This window comes from Chionomys nivalis, chromosome 18 (genome assembly GCF_950005125.1).
Source record: "Chionomys nivalis chromosome 18, mChiNiv1.1, whole genome shotgun sequence".
Taxonomy (NCBI): Eukaryota; Metazoa; Chordata; class Mammalia; order Rodentia; family Cricetidae; genus Chionomys; species Chionomys nivalis.
The window spans coordinates 53465609-53492948 of NC_080103.1; the positions used below are offsets into that span (position 1 = coordinate 53465609).

At 45.8% G+C, this 27340-nt stretch overlaps 1 protein-coding gene across 1 annotated transcript in view; it reads left to right on the plus strand.

Annotated features, from left to right (window-relative positions):
* The window catches only part of Lpar3 (lysophosphatidic acid receptor 3), a 64187-nt gene that overhangs the window by 11735 nt on the left and 25112 nt on the right, over positions 1 to 27340 (plus strand). Inside the window, exon 2 of the mRNA XM_057793760.1 lies at positions 7280 to 8036. Within this exon, the coding sequence (XP_057649743.1) occupies positions 7301 to 8036 (736 nt within the window). The 5' untranslated portion in view covers positions 7280 to 7300. The remainder of the gene's footprint in view (positions 1 to 7279; positions 8037 to 27340) is intronic.

The window sequence follows — 27340 nt, forward strand, 5'->3', positions numbered from 1 at the left end:
GGGTCAAAGGTCAAAACATATCTCCCTCTGCGACCTTGATGAATTGGGCCTGGATTACAGTTCTATAACGAAGTAAACACAATTAAAGATTTACTTTACATCTGCATAAACGAAGTCAGGGAATCTGTGGATCACATAAAATCCGTGTGTTATTCTTTCCACTGTGTTTCCACTGCTGCCTTCCTGTTTAATCAAGGGGCTTAAGACAGTCCCCAGCCATCAGGAACATCCGGGAAACAATACTTTGATTACAGCGGTTTATTAAACAAGTCTGAGGGTAGAAGCTGTGGTATAGACCACATGCTGGAAGTCCACCCACTCCCCAGGGAGCGATGGCAGGAGGTGACCTGGCTGCGTATCTCCTGCTGCCCTCCTTGCCTCAAAGGCTCTCTCCGCGATCTGCTCTAACACATAGCCTAAATGTTTATTCTGCTAAGCTTGGCACGCAGTTTGTCCTGAATGCCACCATCTCCCAGTTAGTGATGATGTGGCAAGGTCAATTTCTGGGGCAGGGCAGGAGTTGGGGAACACATGCGAAGATCACAGGATAAATTCCAGCGTCATCCTTAGGAATGTTCTCTACCTCTTTGGGGGAGACAGGGTCTTTTGTTAGCCTGGCGCTAACCCATGAAGCCAGACTGGGTGGCCAGTGAGTACCAGGGACCTTTGGCTCCTCCTCCCAGCACTGGGATTACAAGCGCAGAGCACTATACCTGACATTTTTATTAATACATGAGTTCTGGGAATCAAGCTCTATGTTTGCAAGTTCTCTACTGAGTCATTCCCCTTAGCTCCAGTTTCTCATTTTATTGGGGATTTTCCCAGTCACACCAAGTGAGCATTTGCTGGTCCTCTGCGTGGCCCCTCCCTGGGAACCTTACTGCCTGTGCAGAAGACGGTGGGGGTGGGGGTGGGTAACTGCTGGTGAGGAACACAGGCTCTGCTTCAGAATCATTCTAGGCGTCCCAGTTGAAGATTCATTCTTAATAACAGAGGTGAGGGTTCAGCTTTCTGGAGAGAAAAGATGGAATGACTATAACAAGGCCAGCATCCCGGAAGTAAACACACACCAGCTCTATCTCTGATTATCGCTGGCATCAACTGTCCCATTCCCAACAAGATCAGCTTATGTGGAACCTGTAACAAATTGCTATTTCCCTGTTTATTTTACTCTGGCGAGGGTAAAGCAGATGCTTTCAATTTATTTTGAAGTTACTGTAAATACAGTGGGGTTGGTAACCTACCCCTCGTTTCTAATTTAAAAGATGCTTAAGTATAGCACAACTTTAGGTTTGCAGAAAAGTGGAGCGCACAGTAAACTTCCTCCTTCATGTCCCACTACACAGTAGCTGCCCTTGTTAAATCCTAAATCCACGCAGTCCACTTGTTATAGTTAGTGAACTGACATGGATATATTGTTACTACTGAAATGCTTGTTTCCGCCAGCTCTCCTCAGCCCTTAGGATGTACATTCTATCCAGTAGCTAAGCTTCTTACCCTTGACTGTGGTACAGTGTTTTCTCTGGTTGGGATTTTTCCGCTGATTTTTTAAAATTATTGTTGTTGTTGTTGCTGCTGTTGTTGTGTGTGTGTGTGTTTACATGGTTAGCAGAATGTGGGGTTGCTTCAGGAGATCACAGAGTAAATTGTTATTTCTAACACATGGTTTCAGGAGTTAGACAATCAACAGGGCTTCAGCCTGCTGACATTGAATTTGATCATCTGATTGAAGTAATATCAGCTGAAGAGTCACAGCTTTCTCCATGTCCGTGCCTGCGTTTGGACGGGAAGCCTTTGAAAGGAGGTCACCAGGTAGCACCTCTACGACAGGAAGTCGAGCTTCCCTTCCTAACAGTGGACTCTCTGTGTGATTTATTAGGAATTTGTCTGCTGGGGAGATCCTTCTCTTTGTTCCAACTGATTATTTTATTCAGGACCCAGCCCCGACCGAATATGCATAGTGTATGTTGGACTGTAATTCCACCTGACTTTGTGTTGTGACTTGGATTGGTCCAGCTTTGACCACTGGCTCTTTTTCTTTTGAAGTTATATTCCAAGAGGACCCTCCTTTCTGAGGTCTGCCCTCACAGGGCGCCTCTGTGGTGGGATTGCCCCTCAGACCACCCGGACTGTCTGCTCTGGTGAGACCCCAGTCAAGGGCAGCAGACACTATCCTCACACCTCTGCCAGCAGGATGTGGTGCCAAGTTATGCCAGGGAAATGAATGCGTTGTGAAACTCAAATTAGAGAGCATAGATACAGGGGACGAAAGTGGGAAGGGTCAGCGTGGTTAGAAGGTTAGAGCCAAGAGGCACGGGTGTCTTCGGGTTCTTCACTCGGGTCTGTATTTAATAAGCGTCTACAGAGACCATGTGTTTGGCCTTCTTCCAGGGCCCAGGGGTGTGTCATAGCACCGTGAAATGCGTGCCTTCCTAAATGTGCCTTCTCGCTGGAGAGAGCACCCAGACCCTGAACTAGATGGTCAGATGGCGAGAAAGGCTGCTAACCACAGCGCAGGCTAAGTGGTCTGAGTGCAGCACTTTGGCTGGTTCCCCTTAGAGAGCCATGAGGAAGAGGGACATGATGAAGAGACTTCTGCACGGGAATGGGGTAGAGGAATAACCCCTGGGAGTGTGTAGAAGAGGTGGATGTAGAGATGGGATAGGAGGTGTGGAGGCTTAGATGGCACTGGCTAAAGAGAATTCCAGGAAGTATAGCTGTGTTTAAATCGTTCTTGCTGTCCCGATTTGCCATTAACATGAATTATTGAATTTAGTGACCAAACATGCTGACCTATGCAGGCCTTCCTAGGTCAGCAACTTAACTGCGACTCAGCTCCCACCTAGTAAGATTCTATCTGGCAGAAGAAAGTTGTTCTGTTTGTGGACCATAGGAAGAGAAAACAGACAGCACCATCTCACCCCTCTTCTTTGCAGTTTCCTTTTGGAAGGGGGCACATTACTGAACAGCCGGGCAACAACTTGTCTCTGAAGACATCGCTCGAAATAAAAGCTGTGTGAGTGGCTTTCTGATGGCTTCATTTTCATAATTGTTTCCACATTCCAAGTTGCCTGATTATCTTTTTCTCTTCAGAGAAACAAGCTGGGGAGGATCTAAATGAGAGCCTCGCTCCTGAAGTTTTCATTTGGATTCCACATATAGAATTTCCAAACCACCATTTTCTGAAGTCTTACATTACTGGAGTTCGAAGTTGCGGTCATCCCTCCAAAGTTTAGCATCTCCCGTGTCTGGGTCAGAACTGCTAAACCCACTAAAACCTTCAGTACAAAAACAAACATCAGCTGAGATGTGGCAGAAACAAGAGGCAGCCAGCATCGTCAGTGTGACTGCATTGTGTCCCATGTGCTATAAAAACTGAACATGTATCTTCAGGAAAAGAAAAGATCCTTTTTACCCCACCTCAGGCCATTTCAAAAGAAGGCTGTTTAGAGTGTCCATCTGTGTTTTATTCTGTGGGGACAGTCTTTGATTGTGATTTGATGAAATCAGCTCTTTTCTAGTAATGTGGCTATCACCAAGCATATAACGAGAATTCACAGGTCTGCCTGGTGTTGCCTTTGCCTAAGGAAGAACAGTGTAAACTGAGTCTATGGTACAGCCCCGCGCATTGAGTCAACTGCCTCAGTGACAGTCGCAGGCACTTACGTTTCCTCTTCTGCAAAATGGCCGCACATCATGGCTGGGAATATGAAATGAAGCGATCCATGTAAAATGCTTAATCAGGCACTTGGCCCCGGGGTGCACGCTTAGTATTAGTAATTAAATCAGACTAGAGTGGAGATATTAACTCTCTGAGAACATGTGGTTAATAAGTGATGAAACTCAGTGTCTGTTGTGTAAGCCAGCAAAGCTGCTTAACTCCAGACTTTTCATTTGAGGGGAGTGGGGCATGGCAGAGGACAAAGGTCACCAAAGATCACTCGTTCATTTACCAGATCCACCACTCTCGGGATGAGGATGAGAGACAGGCCCCTGCTCTGGTGGAGGCCAGGGTTTCTGCATCAACATGGAAGAGAAGCCAGGCATTGACTGGGCTGCAGGGTATCTGTGTAAGTGCAGAAACAAAGTGATGGCAAGTTAGACTGGTCGGCGGTATCTTGCAGAGAACACTTTAGGCTAGGTGTGAAATGACTCAATTTTTTTTGAAATCACAGAATTATGTGGTAAAGGCTGAGAGAGGTCAAGAAATTCAACCTTTGTCATTAGTTATAAACTGGCTAGGATTTTTGGTGATTTCCAGCTTAGAAAGTACAATAACATATGGTCAGTCTGCCCTGGGAACCATCAGTATGCTTGGCAGCAAATGTAGAAGACAGGGTGAGGTGGCAGGAAGTCTCATGGGCAAATTAATGAAGGTTGCGTCCAGCTGCATCAGCTGTCAGTGTGGAAAGTCTTAGGGGGATGATAAAGTTTTTAGGCAAACATCACATTGAGCAAGGTAACCCAGATCTAGAAAGTCTTATGTACTCACTCATAAGTAGTGGCTTTTAGACAACAAAGAAAACCAGCATACAATTCACAATCTCAGAGAACTAAGACAACAAAGAGGACCCTAAGAGAGACATACATGGATGTAATCTACATGGGAAGTAGAAAAAAGATGCCCTTAATGTCTGTGCTGCTGGGGTTATACGTAGGAAGTGGTCTCCTGTGCCCATGTGTTGTAGAGTACTTCCCACTTTCTCTTCTATCAGGTTCAGTGTGTTCGGACTGATATTAAGGTCTTTAATCCATTTGGACTTGAGTTTTGTGGATGGTGATAGATATGGATCTATTTTCATTCTTCTACAGATTGACATCCAGTTTTGCCAGCACAATCTGTTGAAGATGCTCTCTTTTTTCCATTGTATACTTTTAGCTCCTTTATCGAAAATCAGGTGTTCATAGGTTTGTGGGTTAAAGTCCGGGTCTTCTATTCGATTCCATTGGTCGACTTCTCTGGCAAGTCCAAGGCCCAAGATCGAGGCCCCATCAGATTCAGCATCTGGGGAAGGCTGAGTCCCTCCTTTAAATATGGAGTTCCGCTGTGGTGTCCTCACGTGGTAGAGTGACTAAAGAGAACCCAACATGATCTTTCCCGGGGTGGAAGTCCGGTGGTGAGGGCAGAGTGATACTGCCTCCACAGTGAGGGTCCAGACTGGTTTGGAATGACGCAAGCAGACCATGGTTGTCTTGAATCTTTACATAATTTGAGCATCATTGAACACTTAATTTTCTCCTTGGGTATTGAAGTGAATTCCACTAATTAATATTTTCTATTAAGCCTTCCTGTGGCGATGGTAGACTTAGCCATACAGTCACTTTTGAGCAGTCTGAAGGGATCCATCAGAAACCTGACACATTGGTATCCTATACCTTATTCTGAAAACCATGAATTATTCTATAGCTGGCTGTGTATATAAAGAGTAATGCTTATAAAAGTCAAACATTGGAAAGAACCTCAGTGTCCAAATCTAGGAACTAGTTAAAAGTAGGACATATAACAGGATGTTAAAAAGCTGTTAAAATTATAAGATTGGTTTAAGTACATCAAATGAACATTCTATCTCAACAGTAACAGAACAAATATTTAATTCACTTAAAGATATCTTTCTACAGTTGAAATATAAATTGAGAATCAGACTAAGATTAGGTAAGACTAAGTGCTTTATACTACTTAAAATCGCTGTCTGGTCTGGTAATCTCTACTGTGGTGTGGTATCAGATTCAGCATTCACAGGAAGCTTTAAAGCTTGGGATTCCTTATCTATCTTTCCCTGTCACACAAACTTCTTCCCAAAAGGTGGGCAGCAGAACTCTTACGTCTACTGAGTGTCGCGGTCCCCCTCGGCCAGCAAGGAGGTACGCACGACACACTGGAGCTCTTCTTGCTAAGCAGTTTTATTCAGGACCTTTTTACAATTATATCACTCTCTCCCTCTCTCCTTTCCTCTCTCCCAGGGCAAACCTCTCCCAGCCCTTAAGTAGGCATGGGCTACCAATCCTGGATTGCCAGGTGGGCACTGCTCATAGGTCCACGCATACGCAAGCAGCTGACAATCATTGCGTGATAATAGCATAAGTCAGGCCTAGTTGATATTAGGAGTTGATTATCACAGAGAGCACTCGCTTTCGGGATCGCGGAGGGCGGAAGCCAGCACCATCAGGTGCGACTCCACGCAGCTCTCTACACATAGCCATCAGGTGTGACTCCACAGGGCTCTCTACAACTGAGCCTGTGCTCCAATGAAAAAAATCCCAGTCTTGTTTTTTATGAGGGATCGGACAGCCCTTCCAGCCAGAAGTTAAAATCTTGGCTTCAACTCCACTGGTTTTTGGGTTTTATCCTCAGTCTTATATTGAGAGGGACCAGTGTCATCCCCGCAAGCCTGGTGCTACAGTTTGGAGTCCCCTTTCACACAAGTCCTGACAGGACTTGTCTTCACTTAGCATCGGGCTGAATTTCTGCACACAGACCCTGGAGGTCAATGGCCTGTAAAGGCCTTATCCTCAATCACCTGTGGGTTGGAGAGTCTCCTGGGAAAGAGACTGACTTGAGGGGGTTGGGATGGAAAACGCAGCACACATAATTACATAGGTACCACCAGAATGGGTGACTAGGAGGAGGAAGTGAACGAGAGGAGAAGAGGGGGTGTTGAGGCCAAAGTCTCCCTCCCTACACCATATGCTTAATAAGTGATGTTAACTGTAGCCTGAAACTAAATGATGCTGATCGATCAAGACTGGAGGAGTTGGAGGTGTGGAAATTGATCCTTGGAGAAAGCATTTGGCCCTGAACGAGTAATTCAATACTACTACCTTGGCAAGAGTATGCCTGGCATTTTTATAAGCCTGCTTTTGATTACGGAACAGAACTCATAAATAAGAAATGGCCTGGACGTTACCAGCAGAAAACACTCATTGATGATTTGTGCTGTGTTGCTGTCGTCACTAGTACAGAGTGGAAACTGTAAGACAGCACATTTGACGGAGTGATGCCCTCGCCCATTCGTTTATGACCCAGCCATTAGTTACCTGCAGTGAGCAGGCAGAGCCTCTGGATGCGGGTGGGAATAAAAGACAACAAAAGGCACTCCCTCCCTGAACTTTCGGCTGATCCTGGGAAGTAATTTGCATGCAAACAGTGCCCTGTGGTGGGAGGCCAGGAGTGACCGGACTGATACAGGGGCACCCGGAGGAGGGGTGCCATGGTGTCAGCTGGTGGCTTACCAAGAGATTTCACCGAGAGTGATGCTTGTCCTCTTTTTGTTTCTTCTAGGATGTGCAGCTCCTCTCCACAATGAACGAGTGTCACTATGACAAACGGATGGAGTTCTTCTACAACAGGAGCAACACGGACACTGTGGACGAGTGGACCGGGACAAAGCTTCTGATCGTCCTGTGTGTCGGGACATTTTTCTGCCTCTTCATATTTTTCTCTAACTCCCTGGTCATTGCAGCTGTGATCACGAACAGGAAGTTCCACTTTCCCTTCTACTACCTGCTGGCTAACTTAGCTGCTGCGGACTTCTTCGCGGGCATCGCCTATGTGTTCCTGATGTTCAACACGGGCCCAGTGTCGAAAACCTTGACTGTCAACCGCTGGTTCCTCCGCCAGGGGCTCCTGGACGCCAGCCTGACCGCTTCTCTGGCCAATCTGCTGGTGATAGCGGTGGAAAGGCACATGTCAATCATGAGAATGCGGGTGCACAGCAACTTGACCAAAAAGAGGGTGACCCTGCTCATCCTGCTAGTGTGGGCCATTGCCATCTTCATGGGGGCGGTCCCCACCTTGGGCTGGAATTGCCTCTGCAACATCTCTGCCTGCTCTTCTCTGGCCCCCATTTACAGCAGGAGTTACCTCATTTTCTGGGCTGTGTCAAACCTCCTGGCCTTCTTCATCATGGTGGTGGTATATGTGCGCATTTACATGTACGTCAAGAGGAAAACCAACGTGTTGTCTCCACACATGAGTGGCTCCATGAGCCGCCGAAGGGCTCCCATGAAGCTCATGAAGACGGTGATGACTGTCTTAGGTAAGAGGAGCCAAATGAGCCAGTGTTCCCTCCCATTCAAGCCGCAAACAGCTGCTGAGTGCCCCCTGTGTGCAAGGTACTCCCTGTGTAACCAGAAGGCAGCAGAGTTAAGATGTAAATTCCCACTCACAGAGCTTAAATACACTGAGAAAGTGCATGTTCTGATAGGCCAAACAGCACCAGCAGGACCTAGAAGACCAGGCTTTCACTAAAAAATGTAGCAAGGAAGCAGAATAGATGGCACACCGGTATAACTCATAGTTTTAAAAGGCATGTGAGGGACCACGTGCTTTGGAGCAGAGTTGTGAAGGTAAGGAAGGGGCAGCCTGGATATCTGAGACATGTCACCAGACATACGATGAAGAGGGCAGTGGGAGGACATGAGGTCAGATAGCCAGCAGACGAGGCGGCCCACTCAGGTTATGGAGGACCATGCAATTGTAAGGACGTCGGTGTTTCTGAGTGAGGTGACAAGCGACTGGAAGGGTCTGGACCAGATACTGATGCTTCTGCCCCACTGCTGCAGGAGGATGCTGGTGTGGGATGAGAGCAGAGGTGGAAGGGGTGGAAGGGGCGTTCTGGGACTTGGGAGCGTCCACAGGAGCCAGAGTACAGTTGGAAGTGCTGGCCGGATCCTCAATGCGCCTTAGAGTTGAGGGGACTTTCCAGGCTTGGAACTAGAAACCTACTACTTGGGTGACTGAGGCAGGAGGATAGCATTGAGTTCAGTCCCAGCCTGAGCAGAGAGTGATGCCCTTTCTCGAAAAGGAGCTGTGTGAGAGGAAACGATAAAATTTGTGTTGATGTTGATGAAAGGAGCAGGGGCCGGGGGTGGAATATTATTAACAAAGACAAGGAAGACCGAAGAGGAGGTGCTGTGGGGAGCGTCAGGAGGGCGGAGTCGGACAAGCTCAGTTTAAGATCCTTGCAGATACTCAGTAGAGTGGAGGTCCTGCCCTCACAGGACACTGCCGGAATCAGGGATTAAGGCTTTTGTTCTGGTCCTGTAGACATTTGAGAAACTCTACAGGAAGAAATGGTCCTAAAGCCACCTGATCACTCCACCATGAAAGTGGATGTGATGTGGTGGAGAAGAGGATTATGGGAGGCACCTCCGTAAGGAATGGCCAGGAGGGGGGGTCCCAGAAAGGACCTGAGAAATCCAGGCATCCTAGAAGGCAAGAAAAGACAGTCAAGGAAAGTGATGGAGGTTCCTTAATCCAAAACACGTAGGAACAGAAGGGTTTCAAACTCCCTGTGGTTTACACTGAAAAAGAAAATTATTTCAGATTTTGGAACATCTGTGTTGGGAAACAGAGTGTATGCGGTGTGTATGGAAGCCACGTCATTACCTTGTCTCTAGGACTTGGGGGTCAGCAGACGCCAAGCAAGATGGTTCAAACCAAGGGCCTATTTAACAAATGTTTATAGCCAGGTGGTGGTGGCGCACGTCTTTAATTACAGAACTCAGGAGGCAGAGGCAGGCGGATCTCTGTGAGTTTAAGGCCAGTCTGGCCTACAAGAGCTAGTTCCAGGATAGGCTGCAAAGTTACAGAGAAACCCTGTCTCAAAAAAACTAAAAAATAAAAAAATAAAATTTGTATAGTGCCCAATATACACCAAATATTGCCCTAGTTTTTTTAAAATGAGGATTATCTGATGCTTCAATTATCCTGGCCATGACCAGGTAGAGAAACCAAGTGTAGGGTTTGAGCAATGTGCCCTAGATCATTTATTTGTTGGTGACAAACCAAGTCTTGAGAATGTATGTACATACTTGCGCTCAGGGTCTATTATAATGAGTTTTGATTTGTTTAGAGAGAGAGACTGTGTATGTGTCTGTGTCTCTGTCTGTGTGTATGTGTGTGTAGACAGAGGTTAGCCTGAGGTGATATTCCTCAAATGCTTTCTGGGGTTTTTTTAGATTCTTATTTATTTATCTATCTATCTATCTATCTATCTATCTATCTATCTATCTATCTATTTATTTTTATTGTTCTTATTGAGCTATATATTTTTCTCCTCTCTCCTCCCTTCCTCTTCACTCCCTTTCTACCCTCTCCCATGATCCCCACACTTCCAATTTACTCAGGAAATCTTGTCTTTTTCTACTTTCCATGTAAATTTGATCCATGTATGTCTCTCTTAGGGTCCTCATTGTTGTGTAGGTTCTCTGGGGGTGTGAATTGTAGGTTGGCTTTTCTTTGCTTTATGTCTAAAAGTCACTTATGAGTGAGTATATATTGTATTTGTCTTTCTGGGTCTGGGCTACCTTACTCAATATAATGTTATCTAGATCCATTCATTTGTCTGCATATTTCAAGATGTCATTATTTTTTGTCCACTGGGTAGTACTCCATTGTGTAAATGTACCACATTTTCTTTATCCATTCTTCAGTCAAGGGGCATTTAGGTTCTGGCTGTGACAAATAATGCTAGTTTTGTTTTGTGTGACAATCTTTCACTGGCCTGGTGCTCACCAGTTAGGTTAAGTGACTGACCAACAAGCCTTAGGAATCCAACTATTTCTGTCTCATGAGCACTGGGGTTACAAATGTATTCCACCATGTCCTACTTTTAACATAAATTCTGTGGCTCAAACTCAGGTCTTCAATCGTGCAAGGCAAGCATTTACCTACAAAACAAACTCCCAAGCCCTACGTGTGTGTGTGTGTGTGTGTGTGTGTGTGTGTGCGTGTGCGTGCGTGTGTGTGTGTGTGTATCCAGCCTTCTCCTTGACCACCTCACTGTCCCCTTAGCACGCTACAAGGACAAACCTGCATCTATGGTTATTTCCCCCTGGACCTATATGGGTTCTTGATCCTTCCAGTAAAGACTGAAGGTGCCTAATGAGCTGGGCTGCTCCTCCTGCTCAGTTTGTAGCGATAATTATCTGCTTGGCCATGTGTCTTGAGGCATTACTCATCTGCAGGAACCAATACCTTCTCCCTCAGCACATCCTCTGTAGCACACAGCAAGAGGTAGAAAGGGCTCCTGTTCCCCCAGGTGGAAAAAAGCAGGTCTTTGCATTAGTTACCATCATGGGCTTCACTCTCCTGCATGTGTTTGCTACAATTATGGGAGAGTTTAAAATAAAGGTGTGTGTGGTTTCGACAGGTGTGGTGTGGGCTAAGAGAAAAACCAGAATAAGCAGTGAAATCGCCCAGAAAGATAAGAGAAGTTGTGGGATTCAGAGGCAGCAGCACTGGGGAACTGGTTAGGGACAAGGAGAGATTTTGGTGCTGAGGATCTGGGGAAATTCTCTGGTGGTGAAACAGAGGGATTTGGTGGAAGACAGGAAGTCTGAGAAGGGGAAATGAAACTGAAGAGGTAGGTGGTGAAGGTGATGTTTTAAGATGTTTGCCTTCCAATGTCTGTAGTGACAGAGATTTGGGGTTTGACCCCAAGTGTTTTGAAAGTTTTCTGTAGAGTGATCTGAAGCATACTGGTTCATCTTTTGGGGAAGTAAAATCTCCCCATCCGGTATTGAATAGATTGTCTTTAAATTCTTTCCAAGATCTAAGTAGCCAAAGAAAAGGGAAAGCAAGGTGCATGTGTGTGTGTGTGTGTGTGTGTGTGTGTGTGTGTGTGTGTGCTGGAACAATAAATGAATGAGACCCCTGCAGGGCAGTAGCCAACACAGACTTCTGTAGATTAACTGTGTCAAAATGCAGATTCTTTTCCACAAGAGCATCTCCCAGTATCTTAGAGAGGAAGCATCCAGGTGATTGCCTCATGTACGAATTCCGTTGTCCAAAACAAATATCTCTCAAATGGTGAACTATTAGGAGAATCAGCACTTCTGGAGCCTGCTGTCATTGCAACCACTGGTTCTCAGAAGATCAGACAAGTAGCTATGTGATTTGGGTATTGCAATAAAAAATGCTAAACCTTCTTAAAGAGGGAATATTAACTATGTGGGATTAAGCTCCAAAGTTTCTTAGAAATGTTAGAAAGTCCATAAATATTCATAAAGTTTCAAGGAGGCAAGTGGCTGAACGAATTCAGTGAACTTTGTCTCACTTCCAGGGAGGAAAGCTTGGAGGAGGAGGATCTTAGAAAGTCTGGGATATAGCCTAGAAGGGGAAGGAAGAATTCATGTGGGTGGAAGATGTCCCAAGGATGAGAAACAGCACAATCAAAAGTGATGATCAAAGGTGCTGAGGATGCTGAAGAGTTGGCTGAATGGTTGAGCACCCTTGTTCTTACAGAGGACCAAGGCTTGATTCCCATTGCCCTCATGGTGGCTCACAACCATCCACAACTCCAGTTCAGGGATCAGATGCCCTCTTCTGAATCCCGAAGTCACCAGGTGCCAGCATAGTGCTCATAAATGCATGCAGGCGAAACATTCAATGCACATTAAAATAAGTAAATAGATCTAAAAAAATAATCTTTTTTTTAAAGAAGTGATGCTAGAAATACCCAAAGCCTAGCATACAAGGAAGGCCCAGTACCACAGATGCTTGCTTTCCTGTCATAGAAAGAGTTCCACGCTGAGCCAGAAAAGTGGCTGTCCCCTCAGTTGGCCATGACAAGCACACAGAGCAGGATCGAGGGTAGACCGCTTTCAAGGATGGTGGTGCTGGGAGTTCCGAATCCTCATGATTGGAGAGGCATGCCAGCATCCTGTTCATATCTCAGCGGCCCTGTGGCAAAGGACATGTCCGTGGAGGAAGTTGCTTATGGGTACTCACTGAAAAGACATGGGAAACATATGATCTCTCCTTCCAAAGAGCACCACACCCTGCCTAAGATGCAATTTTGAAATCCTGCTTCTCAATAAACCTAATCCACTGCTGTCACTGAACGTACACACAAAACCATGTTTATTGTCCGACAATATATCATGTGATCTGTGGACACAGGGATCAGAAGCCAGCTGAATTTCTTCTATTTTGCAATGTCTTACAAAACAAAGGCGAAGGGGATTTGTGAACCTATGAGGCTTCCTGTTCTGTGGAGTGATTAAACTGTGGGTTGTAATCCATTAATGTACTCTCCAGTTACCCATGAGGGTATTCCAAGTCAGTATATACCAAACTTAATAGCACCAAATTTATAAACTAGATTGACAGCAGCAGCTAATCAAAACTCAGCAACTTTTCTTTTTCCCTTTTTTCCTTAAAATAACATTTTTATGGCTTCTCTTTGTCATATCCAACCTTCCAGCAAAAGCACCCTTGCCCTTTGGAGTCATTGCTGAGTAATATAAGGATTACTCAGCTAGGAGTGCCGTGACACCAGGACAGCTGGGGTGATCCTCAAGCTCCACGCCAGTAACTAATGGATGGTAGACGTATGCAGCGTGAGTCTGCCGGACACCTGTGTCCTGTGTGCGAAAGGGGCGGAACTTCATCCCGCTAAGCAGAGCAGAGTGCAAACCAAGGTTATGAATTCTGCTGTAGTGTTCTTTTTCTTATTTCTAGACCAGAGTTGATTGGTTATCAGACACTAAAGGAAGAGGAAGATACTGTGGTGAAAGCTCAAATCAATACATAAAAAAAAAAAACAATGTCCAATAAAAAGAAACATCAGCACATTGTACTGAATAGGTTTAAGTGTCATGTGCTAATCTTTATTTTGTGTGTATTACGTGTGCTGGAGTCTTATCTAATATGCATCCATTCCTTGGGTTATGGTCAGGAATATTTCAAAAGCCAAGGTCTTAAGATCAAAGAGATTGTTTTTCTCACTTTCTCTCACCCCACTTCTTCTCTCTCTGTCTCTCTCTGCCAACAAGCATTGATATAATATATGTATATAAATTATATATATTTATATAAATTATATAAATAATTGCAAAGGCCTGTGGTAATTACAACATGGAGCTATACATTTTCTTCTTTCTTCCAACCACCTTACATAGATTGGTGCTAGACCCTTCTTTGTTTCTGGGGAGATACTAGTTTAGATTTTGACAGAATGAACAAATGGGGAAATCTAGCTTTAGGGAAGTTGAGTGGCTTTTGAAAACCCGGACCTCAAAGAAACGTCCAGGTTTGCTCAGATCCAGGTTGGCCTCCAGCGGCTGTGGCCAAGACGCGCTTCAAAGCGGGCAGCAGTCTCAGTTTTCTTGTGGGTGCGACCACACACCTGAGAAGGAGTGGTATGAGGAAGGATCCGTGGTTGGGCGGGGTGCAGTCTGCTGTGGCGAGGGAGATGGCTGTGGTGGCAGAAGTGTCAGGCTGCCTGCTCTGAGGAGCAAGGGCACAGACCGAAGACAGCAGGCTGGCTGTAGGCCTCAAAGCCTGCGCCCCCCTAGACAGCCACTTCCTGAAGCAAGGCTCCACTTCCCTAGAGCACCAAACCTCCTGAGTTTGTGCCACCCACTGAAGCACAGGTGTTTAAACATCTGAGCCTGTGGAGGCCATTTCACAGTTAATTCCAACAGGATGAAGGAGCTGAAGGCAAACCTAGTGAGGGAGGGTTGCATCCCAGGAAGGAGAGAAAAGAGCAGTGATTGATGGTCCCCCCAATGGGAGGCCTCCCCCAATGGGATCCCTTGCTCTAAGCACTTAAGATGCTAATTCATTTACTCTTAAAACTCAGTGTAGATGCTCCAACCAGACTTGGAACAAGTGTCACAGGAATGGCTCTGACCCCCTTCTGCGATCTAACTGATCCATAGTTTTCCAACTTATCCAAGCAGATGGTAAGAGGAAGGATTTAGGAGCCTGTGTGTGTGTGTGGGGAGGGGGGTGGGATCAGACTTAAATCCTGGCTTTGTGGCTTTCAAGTTGTGTGGCCCTGGGCAGTTTACCTAATCTCTCTGTAACTTGGAGTTCAGATCTGTAGGACAGAGATAGCGCCTTTGATATGGCAAGGGTTTAAAGGTTAAAGAGATACTGCTTATCACACCTCTAGGTTAATGCTCAACACATAGTAAGTACCAAGGAAACGCTAGCTCTGCTTCCTAGACCTTAGTTTAACTCAGGAGGGTTTCATCCCATATTCAAGCAGAATGCTCTCTTACCCCGAGAAATGCCACCAACTCCCCTAGAGACAGAGACTAGTGGTCTGTGAGATTCCGCCGTGTGGACAGGCGGTGACAATGAAGCTGACCAGGGCTCCTTTGCAGAGGGTGCCTGGCAGCTGGTAAGTGGCACCATCTCTGTCTCTGGAGATGGAGCGTCTGCTGTGGGCACCACAAACTGAAACTCTCTGCTCTTACTTTATTGATTTCTGTGATTACTTTCGTCCCCTAGACCAGATTCTGCCATGACTCCTACCTCTGACAGAGGACGTTTGTGTTAATACTTCATTTCATTGTGAAATTCATGAATAAAACATTGTAATACCCCAATGAAAACATGCTACAGCATTGCCTTGTGGAATGGACAGATCGCTGCCTTTCAGGGCCCTTTCTTAGCAGTGTGCAGGGAATTGTATCAGACGGCACATGACTAAAGCTGTTCAGAGTGGAGCCATCAAGGCACCAACGCTTAGTACAGAGTTTAGGGGTGTTTAGACTGAGTCGTGAAGTCTCTAAGAACAAGTGACCTGTATGCTTCATGATGTGCAATGGGACTCTGTGGGCTGAGGGAGACTTGTTCTCAGGCAGGCTGGGAATGAATGAGTGCCAAGATCCAGGTGCCCCTTAGCAGCTGCCCCAACTATGTTGCTGGACTTGTCCCCTCCTGTATTTGTTCATTTTCTTACGAGTGTGACCAAACACCTGACAAAAGGTAGTTAAGGGGGAGGATTTATTCTGACCTTGAGAGGAGAGAGTCCATCATTGTGGGGAAGATGTGTAGCAGGTGGCTCCAAGGTGGGACGACTCCATGGTGGGACAGCAGGCAGCTCCACGGCGGGACAAACCAAGGTGGCAGGAGTGTAAATAAAGTTGCTCATTCACATCTCAGAGGATCAGAGGAGAGAAAGGGAGATGCTGGCACTCAACCATCTTTCTCCTTTTTCTGTTTTGATTCAGTCAGGGTCCCCGGGTCATGGGTTGGTGCCGAAAGATTTAGTATTGGTCTTATCCTTCAGGAACCCTTTCCCCTCTGCTGATCCTCTTTGGAAATGTCCTCAGACCCAAAGGTGAGCCTCATTGATGCCACTGGTGTTTCTTAATATAATCAAGATAGCAATGCAAATGAATCACCCATTCCCTCTTCTTGGGGAATGCACGGGGACTGGGAAGGCCACCATATCTATTGGTCTAGCTCTTTGTCCCCTCTCCTTGATACCTTCCCTCCACTGCCTTGTCTGTCTTCTGCTTCTCCACACCTAGCCATTTGCCATCTCATTCCTTTCTGCTGTTTCCCATCTCACTGTTCCAGCTGTCTCTTTTTGCAGTCAGCTCAACTCTCATTTGTCCAAACCAGCACCCTTCTTCCCAGGCCCATCACAGCCGGTCAATTCCGGTTTCCTCCCACAGCTCCCCATGGGCACTATTGTATTAAATGAAGCCAGCATTGGAAATCCCTGTTCTCACTCCCTTCCCTGGATTTTCTTCTGGCTTATCTTGTTTTTCAAAACCCAAGGAGCTTCAGCTGGATTGAATAATCATTGTTTATTTTCTGAGAGCTAAGGACAGAAGCACTTTTTACATTTGATCTTCTGAGGAGGGGGTTCTGGTGAAAGATCCTGCATCAAGCCTCCCGGGGGTGCAGAGTTGCACAATCCTGTAATGCGTCTCTGGGGCTTTGATTTCTGCCAACCCCCAATCTAATTTAGCAGCTAGAGTATTATAATGCATGTGTGCTGGCCCGTGGTAGAATTTTATCAAATTCACCTCCGCATTGTACCTGCTGGAAATTTCAACAGGAGCCTGCTGTGTTCAACAGGAAGTCAAGGCAGGTATATTGGATGGAAGTCAAGGAAAAGGATGATTTCTGGAATCACAGACTGAGGGGCCAACAAGGTGTCCGAAATAAGATGTTCTAGTTGGAGACACCCCAACTGAAACCCCTCCTGCGTGCTTCCTGTCCCCGGGAGCCCTGTAGTGTGTCAGAAAAGATCCCATGGCCTTAAAGGAGTACTGTCAGTTGAAAGTGCTGACTAAATTTATCTTGTAAATTGTGGCTAGTTCTGTGGCCTTGAGCTCAGGACTTCCTGGTTCCTTCTTGTTCTGGCAGGTGCTGATCTCATACCCTGTAGCAGGTTACCTGTCTAGTGTGCCAAGCGGCAGCAATACACAGGGGTCATCTACTGAGGTTTAATCCGAGGGCTTACTATACAATCGTGGGCCTATCTTACTCTTCATGTTTTCTCAATGAATAGAGAGTTCTGCTTTTTGTATCTTCTAATCCTAAACCTTTCTTTACTGCCTGCTATGACCTGGCCTCTACTCCAAAGACTCGGCGCATGTGCCTGGCTCTAGTGTTTTATGGTTGTCAGGAGATGACCAAGGCTTATGAGTCAGCAATATGTCATGTGGAAATCATGTTAAGTCAAAGCTGTTCTGTGTGGCTGCCCCACGTATGACTCACAGGAACCTGAACGATGGGTTTATCTGAGGAAACGAGACGCCTACCCAGAAAATGTAACTAAAAGAAATTAGCCAAAGGACCAAGCAGGGGAGCAGTGTGGATTTGGATGGTCCCTGAAGGCTTCCCTTGGAGGTAGAATATAAGCCAGATATCCTTTGGCCAGGAAGCCATTGCAGGGCTACGTGTGGGAACGGAGGGAGCAGGGCAGACTGCTTATGGAATAAAGTTTTAAATGGCGATGTAAGGCATGCTGCGGCCAGCACACAGGGCTTGTATCCTTAGACGGTGTACTGTTGTCCCGTGTGCCGCAGAGACCAGGCAGGTGTGAAAGTGTGAGCTGGGCCTGAGGTGGGTGTGATGCTGTACAGAGAGCCTCTCCTGTGGCTGCCTGGGCAGACCGTGTGTTATGTAATGACGCATCGCCCCCACCTCTGCCTCCCATCTCGCCGCAGGAGCTGTGTGTGGCTTTACATGGTTTCCCAGCCTCTGAGCATTTGTTGTCTTCCCAGCAAACATGTTACCCACGGAGCCACCTTCCCGGCCCTGATTGTTTCATTTCTAATACCAATGTCATGCAGGAAAAAAACAGAATTTATTTAAACAAATACCACATTGTTCTGTCTAACCCTTGTGCAAAGCTGCAGGGAAAGCCTCACTGTCTCCATTTTTCAGCATGAAGACATAGTCTGAAAAAGGTGGAAACCTGCCCAGGTCACAAGCCAAAAAGGTAAAGAAGACTTCGTTTAAATTTCATCCTCTCCATCCATCTGTGAGCCCTCAGAGGGCACCGGCAGTGGCTACCTACTCTGCCTGGGGCACGCCTGACTACCCTGTGGTCCCTCCTCTTCGGGCTCTTCTGCAGAAGCAGTTTCTTCAGCCTCAGTCCCAATGATGTGGAGTCTGGTTTGTGTCACTAGAGACCTGTCATGCTGTGCTGTGACCTGATTGCTTCCTTTTTGGTTCCCACCAATAACATCCAGCCCCTTGTGGGAAATGCTTGCTTCTCAGTCAAGATCTAGCTCTGTCTTTGAGGAAGAGCTTGCTTAATCTAGAAGAAGATCTGACCTTTCTCACTGACCATAAGGCATGGAATGAGATTTCTTTGGGAGAGTTGGTCCTAGAGGTTGAAAGATCTCTAGGACTCTGAAAGCTGTCTCCTGCAGTTTCCTCCTCAGGGCAGCTGGTCATGTGGAGTGGGGTTGTATCAGGACCACAGTGTGGGAGTCTCTCTTCAAATGGCAACAGTGCAGTGAAGGCTTTAAAGAACAGGGAGCTGTTTCTTTTCTCTTCCTGTTTCCCCAGATCTCCCTCATGTTCCATTGTTCCCTTATGAAGAGCAAGTCGAGATAAAAGTAATGAAGATATTTAAGATGCTACAGCAGCATTTTAAAGCAGATGTGGTCCCTTATGTAAAGCCCTCTGTGACCAGCTCACAGTGGCTTGGATGACAAGATTGACCTCTTAACCTTAGATAGACAGGACGAACCCTACCAGGAGCCAGGAGACTGAGAGATCATTAAATGCTCCCCCAGGATCCGGACTCGCTGTGTGTGTTGGTTGGTGTTTAATCTCCTTGATTTTGAAGTCTTTTCTTCTCTCACGCTTGTATCTTTTCCTTATCAAGCCGGAACACTGACAACAGGACAGTGTCTCAGTGTTGCTGAGAACTCCTGCATGTTATCTTGGCAGCTAGGGAGCCCCAGGGGCTCCCTCAGTGCTTCCAGATTCCTAGTATTTCCAAACTGGACTCACCCAGGCGTCAGGGGCAGAGCACCCCTGTCATGTTTTCAACCTGCCTATTTATAGGCCCAAGACAAGGCTGATGAATGCATATCATGTCCAGAACAGCACCCCTCAGGACTGAGGTCACCCCAAGAACCCCACAGGTGAGCCTGCTACCAAAGTTCAGGACTTGGTGTGCAGCTTGACCCTTGGAGGTTTGGTGCCTTCCTCCCCAGGAAATGTCCCAAGCTCCTTGTTCCTGGGGCTTCCTACAGTTGGGCCTGGTGTCCTCACAAAATCTCCGAGCTCCAGAGTCCCTGTACTGGGTTTGTTTGTGAGGTTAGAGAAGCTGTAGTCCTGGGGTTGATTTGACTTCTTAGATGTCCCCCTGTGACTCCAGACATACATGGCAAACTAGTATCTATCTGCCTGCCTGCCTGCCTGCCTGCCTTGGTGCATATGTGTGCATTCGTGTTTGTGTGGTCGTGCGTGTGCGTGTTGTATACAGGTGTATGGAGACCATTCATCTCGGAGGGGATTTTGTTTTCGTTCGTGTTTTGAGTCAGCCCCTGACTTTTCCCGGGAATTCCCTGATGAGGCTACGCTGACGGGCCAGCAAGCCCCAGGTCTCCTCTGTCTCTTTCTGCCCAGCACTTGGATCACAAGTGCATGCCACTGTCGTTGGCTTTTCATGTGGATTCCGAGGACTGAACCCAGGTCCTTGTGCTTGCACAGAAAGGACTTTTCTGACTGAGTCAGAAAGTTTGGAGGAAGGAAAGGGAGAAATGATATAATTATCTTATAATCTCAAAAAAGAAAAGAAATAAATTTTAAGGAGAAACTGATCAGTGTCTGTCACATGACAGTCAGAGACTTAACAGAGCTGTAGTAACAATAAAAGGGGGAGGCAGCCACAGTTTGAGTACCTCAAGAGACAGGCTTCATTCTTATGTGGCCCCTTGAGGACATACTGAACATGCCAGCTGTCTTGAATGAACAGTGGGCTGTGGCACCCTTTCATGAAGGAAGATGCTAAGATCACAGTGGAACGAGATATTCCTCACCATCAATAGGTTCATCAGCATCTCTGGGCTCGACTGAGTTTCCTGAAGACTTCCTCTTCACTTTCTCAGGATAGGTACATAGACACCTAGAGATAGAGGGGAAACTTATAATGAGCCTTTTTCTGTCCCACAGCCAGATCCCAAATGATGACAGGGAGACTTCTTATGAATTATGAACGCTTGGCCTTTAGCTTAGGCTTACCCCTAACTAGCTCTTATAACTTAAATCAGTCTTTTCCTGTTAATCTGAATTCTACTATGTGGCTTTTAAAAACCTCTATTTCTGTACTTCCGATTTATTTAGCATCTCCTGGCATCTTCTTGGCATAGTTTGTACACCTAAATTTCTCCTCCTCTTCCTCTCTCTTCCTGGAAGTTCTGCCTAGCTATTGCCCATCCAGATTTTATTAAGTGAACCACAATGACCCATCTTTACACAGAGGTTGTGCACAGAATTCGGTTTCCCGGACAGCTGTTTGGAGGGCTCTTCAAACTACACAATTCCTATAGACATGTGGTCTAAGGAGGTGCTATGGCTCTGTGTCAAGAGGCATTTTTAGCTTGTACATAAATTCTCTGTTCTTTCCTGCACACACACACACACACACACGTGTGTTTCTAACTCAGTGATCTAGCCCCAACATGGATTTTGGAGAAATAGCTGAGGCATTCTGGATACTCTTATCTTGGTGTAAGCGGTGACTGCTTGTTCATTTCCTGGCCACCCAGCTCCAAAAAAATCACACAGAAACTATTAATTACAACACTGCTTGGCCTATTAGCCCAGGCTTCTTATTAACTAACTCTTACATCTTAAATTAACCCATTTCTAGTAGTCTGTGTATCACCATGAGGCTGTGGCCTACTGGTAAGGTTCTGGTGTCTGACTCCTTCAACAGCTACATAGCGTCTCCTTGGATCCGCCTACTCTCTCTCTCTCTCATCTCTTCCACCTGGCTATAGTCTGCCCTGCTATAGACCAAAACAGCTTTATTCATTAACCAATAAAAGCCACGCATATACAGAAGGACGTCCCACATCACCGGGGGGAGGTGCAGCATTTGTGTGAGCAGGGCAAAGGACATGAAAACACCAGGTGCCCCAGGAGGTGGTGACAGAGGTGGTGTGAGGGGAGTGGCAGAAGAATTCAGTTTGTCTAGTGGAAAAACAAAACAGCAAAATAGTGGCTTAGAAACAGAGCAAGTCCAATTAAAAAAAATTAGTGTCCCTAAGTGAAATCCCCTACCTTCCTATAGAACATGATATACTGATATACCATCTTGTAAAACCCCAGGAAATACCCTTCAGCCCTGATCTCTAGGAGAATAAACTACAGTAAAGTACAATAAGCCCCCAAAGTGACTCCATTTTGATCTAGCGGCTTCCATCTTAAAATTCATTTCTTCTGTCTGTTTAAAACTTTACAGTGTATTGTCATTGTCTTGCTCTTTTAGTTATGAGGAATGAACGGTTTTGTTAGGTTTGCTTGTATCCAGTCTCATCTACATAGCACAAACAACTCCTTCGTGGGCGCTGAAAGCAATTTTAATGGCGTGGTCTGAAGAAGGAAGCACCATCACTGTAGCTATTAACACCAGGGGACTCTCCTCACTGACCTCGCCCAGTGGCCTGCAGACTGTACTGCCCCTATTACTGCACTCCTGAGGAAACACAGAGAGCAGCTTCTAAACATTTTAGGGAATGTGGGAAGTCATAAAGAAAAGCAGAGAGTTCCCTGTAAATGAGAGGCAAGAAGGGTCTTCTAAAATTAATCCGGTGGCAGGATTTACTAGTTTTGAATGGTTACCGCGATATTGGAATTGGGCAAAGGAGCTACCAATGCAACATAATAAAAATTTTTTTTTTTTTTTTTTTTTTTTTTTTTTTTTTTTTTTTGGTTTTTTGAGACAGGGTTTCTCTGTGGTTTTGGAGCCTGTCCTGGAACTAGCTCTTATAGACCAGGCTGGTCTCGAACTCACAGAGATCCGCCTGTCTCTGCCTCCCGAGTGCTGGGATTAAAGGCGTGCGCCACCACCGCCCGGCCAACATAATAAAAATTTAAAAAAGAAAATGATGTCAAGTTCTGTCACTATGTCTACTGTGACTGTTGGTGAAGACTGGAATAGTTGAGTGGATGCGAATGGAGGCTGGGCATTTCTGACCTTGACTAGCACAGTGTGACGGGGGTCTCTACTGGCATAATATAGAGCAGGAACGTCTTTAAGACACTTCTGTTAATTCTTAGGAAACTCTGGGTAGTCTTCTTAGCAATTTATAAACATTTTTTCTTGGGTTTCTGTTAAATCAGCATTTATTAGTGACACATAGTAACAGGTTCCATTATGACATCTCTCTCTCTCTCTCTCTCTCTCTCTCTCACACACACACACACACACACACACACACACAATGTATTTTGACTACATTCAGCTCCATCATTATCCTCATTGCCTACACCCCACTGATCCACTGGGTATCAACTGAGTATATAGGAAGCTGCCTTCCCCAAGCGGAAGCTCCCCCTGCCATGTAGAAATGAACTCCCCGGTGTGAAGCCTTAGCAGGAGCAACTCTTCAGGGCTGTGGCAAGTAAGACTGGCAGAGCGTGTTTTCCCGTGTCTGTTTATATACATTCTGAGGATGCAGCTGAGGCATTGTGTAGCAAGCACACCTTTAGACGCTCCCCAGGGCTACCAGCTTCCTTTCTACAGATGGGTGAACTCCATGCCTCTGCGTTTTTTCTAAGTCTCATTTTTTTTTCTCAATAAAATGTGCTATTTCAGTGCCTACTAGCATATTATCAGCATTTAATTTAAATGGTTGATCTTAGTTCTTAGTACGAATAGACCAACACCCTCTGCAACATGAGAGACATGAATTTTTATTGTGGTTGTGTTATTTTACAGTTCAAAGGGTGGGTTTTACTTCCCCTGACCCTGTCATCCTCATGCCTTTTGTCGTTGGCAGATTTGTACCGTGGAGGTGTTTTCATTTGCTCTCTGGATAGTGTGTGCAGTGTTAACATGCCATGTCGTGACTCCGGATAAGAAGCAACTCAATGCAGGAAGGATCTATTTTGATTTGTAGTTTGAAAGGATACAGGCCCTCATGGTGTGGACAGCCTAGGGCAGGAGCCTGAGGCCACTAGCCACAATGTTTCTGAATTCAGATAACAGAGAACAGCAGCCAGGGTAAAGCTATCAAACTTCAGGGTCTGCTCCCACCTGACCCACTTCCTCTGGCAGGGCTCCAGCTCATGAACTTCCACACCTTGCAAAACAGTGCCACCAGCTGGGGACCAAACACTCAAAAGCCTGAGCCTGAGGCAGACCATTCCCATTCAAGCTGTGGGGGTGGGGAGATAGGACCAAGGTAGAAAGTTCTGGGTCCCAGGAAAGAGTTTAAGTTTTCACAGCGTTTTCCTCATCTGTGAAAGTCGTACCACACAGAATGTGCTCTTGGGAGTAAATGGAAGACAAAGCCAATAAGAAGTTTAAACAAAACACACAATGGTCTCTTGTCATTTGGTGATTACAAAATGTTTTCCATCAATTTGGTTTAGCCACTCCGTAACCGTGAGCCATAGAAGGGACAAGTTCTGAGGATTTTGTAAATAAAACCTATAGAACCGACAGAGTTAGTTAATGTAAATATATGAGCCCAGACCTTAGTTTCATAAATGTTGAATTGCTTTGGCTCTGGGATTTAAATAAACTTTAACAGCATTATAAGTTTCGTTCTTATGATTGCAGTGTGCTTGCTGCTAAAAATGTTCATTTTACAAAGACTGTGGCTTAGAAAGTAGAACTTTTTTCCACCTCTATGACCTTGGAATCTCTGCAGGTGCTGACACAGCATTTTAATACCGCCTGTGTACCTGTGTGTATCTGATACCCACACAGAGAGGAATCACACTCTGTCACGACAGTGTAGACTGTTCAGAATCCTTCCCACCTTGCTTTTATTGCTTGACTGTGTATACTGGTGATGAGGTCTCCTGTGTCCTTATAGACGTCTATATAGCTAGTCTTGTCGATGGCTCCAAGATTATATTTCCATTCCACACCGAATCTTTGATAGTTTATGAGCTTTTTCTAATTTTTCATCATGAAAGTGAGGTAGTGGTCCTCCTTCTAATGCTGCACACTTTCAAGTTAGTTTTGATCAGCTACGTGATTTGAAAATTTGTAGATTGAGAAAATATATGTTCTAAAATTTTGTTAGATGTTTCTAAATTACCCTCCAATGGGTTGTGTCCGAATGCACTTCCACAAACAATGTAGTAACCCTTTCTCCATCAACGCCAGGCTGTTATAACACACAGACCTTTGAAGGTAACAGTTCTGCTTTGGTACAAGATATTTGAAAGGGCACATACTATTCAAGGAACTGAGATTCAATGTCCCTTCCCATCCATCCATTCATTCAGATGATATTTTCTGAGAATGGCTATTGCTTGCCTATTTAGAATCGAGAACCAGCCCCCGCTTTCATGGATTCCAGTGTGGGTGATCCATAAACGAACACAATAGAACATAACTTCACGCTTTGTGAAGACAAAGAAAACACAGAATGGGGTTGATGGGTTGGTAGGGCTGGTGAGGAGGAGGCCCTGGAAGGCTTCTCCTCTGCTTGAATTGAAGTCTAACCTCACAAAGGCTGAGTCTACTGATTACCTGGGATAGAGAGCAATGTCCAGGCAGACCTGGCACCAGCAAGTGCAGAAGCTTGAGAAGGGAGCTAGTTGGGAAAGTTCCAGAAATAGCTCTACTGTTACACTGACTTGATTTGCCAGAAAAGGAAAATTGGGCAACATCCTTTGTGTTTGGAAGGACCTTGTGAACTGTTCAAGTCTCTAGAAAAAGCTGTTGGAAGAACAGGGTTGTTACTATTTATGCCTTCCAGGGAATCCTGCAATGTCCCACAGTTTGTACAACTTTTGTGCCTAGCAAAAGACTGTGGATTGTGACGTTTAAATAGGGATAAAAGAGGCTCATTGCCTTGCCATTGTAGAAATGTCTGTGGCATCAGGCTTCTTCCTCATGCCCCATTGCCTCATACAAACCCCACGGATTGATGTGTTTGAACGCTACTCAAGATAGTACATCACACTTGGAAGGAGGATCCAGAAAAAACTTCCGCTTGCTAGCTGTGTCTATGGACAGCCCCATCCCTGCCTAGAGATTCTGGCCCCGGTTGAAGTCAGCCTGAGGGGCTGTGTGGGGTAAAGAGGAGGGGGTGAGAAAGCAAAAGAACAGTTTCCACATGGGGGTGCAGGGTTCACCCCAGACCAGAGCTTTTGCAGCTCTCGACATGCATGGGTCTCAATCCTACCACCTCCACCTCGGCTTTTACATGTGAAGACCAAGTCGTCAACTGTCTCTAAAGTACTTGGATGTCATCATTCTTTTACCCTGTCTTACGGAGAGAATGAAACTGCCTGGGAGAAAGCTCAGGGAGACTGAGGCGTTGCTTACTGGGTGGTTTTTTTTCTCTCTACATAGACTCTGCTGTGTCTCAACATGTAAGGAAACCCTCTTTTTCATTGCTCTCTTCCAAGAGTCTTATGCAAGAAGGCTCAAACAAGAAAAACCTCCTTGTGAACAAAACAGCACCCTGGAAGACTTTGAAATCCATGCCAAGTGTGATCTTAGCCAGGAATTCAGACACAGGACTATTAGTTTATCTGCTCCTCCTAAAGAGACTTCCAGTTCTACCCTCGTCCACCTGCGTGGAGGCAAAGAATTTGCTTGCTCATGAGTAGTTTCCCAGAGGAGACCTTTTTAAAGAGGACAGTTCCGAGAGCGTGATGAGCAGGCGCTGGGGAGGTTTGTCATTTGCTCTAATAACACTCATTTTTATCAGAGGAAAAATGAATCCCCTTAAGTGGGTTTCACTTAGAGCATGTCTTCAGAGCTCTACTTTAGGAAGTGAAAAGTGTCAACAGCATGACATTTGCGAGTCCATTTGAATCGTCAGAGCCTCTGGCATGGCTGTACCACGTGAGGGCTTTCTCACTTTCTGGGAACTTTTAGGCTTTGGTGAGTGCATCAAGGTGTTTGTTTGATTTTGGCTTGAGACCCTGAAAGTGTAGCACCTGATAGAGGACCGATTTCCACTTTGGAAGCTCTGTGTAAATGCAGCATCCCGTTGTATGCACTAGCTGTCCTCCTGCTTGCAGAAACAGGGAAAGACTCTCATTTACTTAAGTGAAAAGAGAGGAGCAGTCTTAGATGATGCCAGGGTGTGGACATCATGTGCTGGGGCAGTCAGGGGTAAGGCTGGGAAGCCCCAGGCATGCTGGAGCTTCTTCCTGTTCGGTTCTCATCTGAGCTTCTCTCCTAATGCTCATTCATGTCTGCCTGGTTCTGTTTGTGTGAAACGTGGAAACCTGCAGCTGGGTGCTTGTATCACAATCTCTCTCTCTCTCTCTCTCTCTCTCTCTCTCTCTCTCTCTCTCTCTCTCTCTCTCTCTCTCTCATATTCCCTTTAACTAACTCAGCTTATCCAACCCGGAGCTAGAGTTCTGACCCCCATCCCTTGATACCTATGACTGTTCTGTCTGTCTGGAAGCTGGGATCTAGGAAAGGGATTCTAGTTGGTCCAGCATAGTCAAGGTCTGGTACTTGAAAGAAACTAATTTTGATCAACAGGAGAATCATGTTTGCCATGGACATCATCTGTGTAACCATGTGAGGATGCTTGGCTGTGGGAGGGGTGTGTGTGTGTGTGTATGTATGTGTGTGTGTGTGTATGTATGTGTGTGTGTGTGTGTGTGTGTGAGAGAGAGAGAGAGAGAGAGACTAAGAGAGGAATATGCACAGAGCAGTGGTTATAACTCCACTATAGAGTGGAGATCTTTGATTCGTGTCTGTCCTTTTTAGTCTTAGAACATGAAACTGAATACATGAAGTGGCTCGAAACTGCAGAGCAGGAAGTGTCTAGACTAGCAGAGGAGCCAGTGAGATTTTGTAGACTTCCATTTGGGACCATCATCCATGTCTTCCCTCTAAAGGAAATTTCCCCCTTAGTGAAAAAACACTCCAGATGGGACTTTTTGTTGTTAATGTTTCCTCTCCTC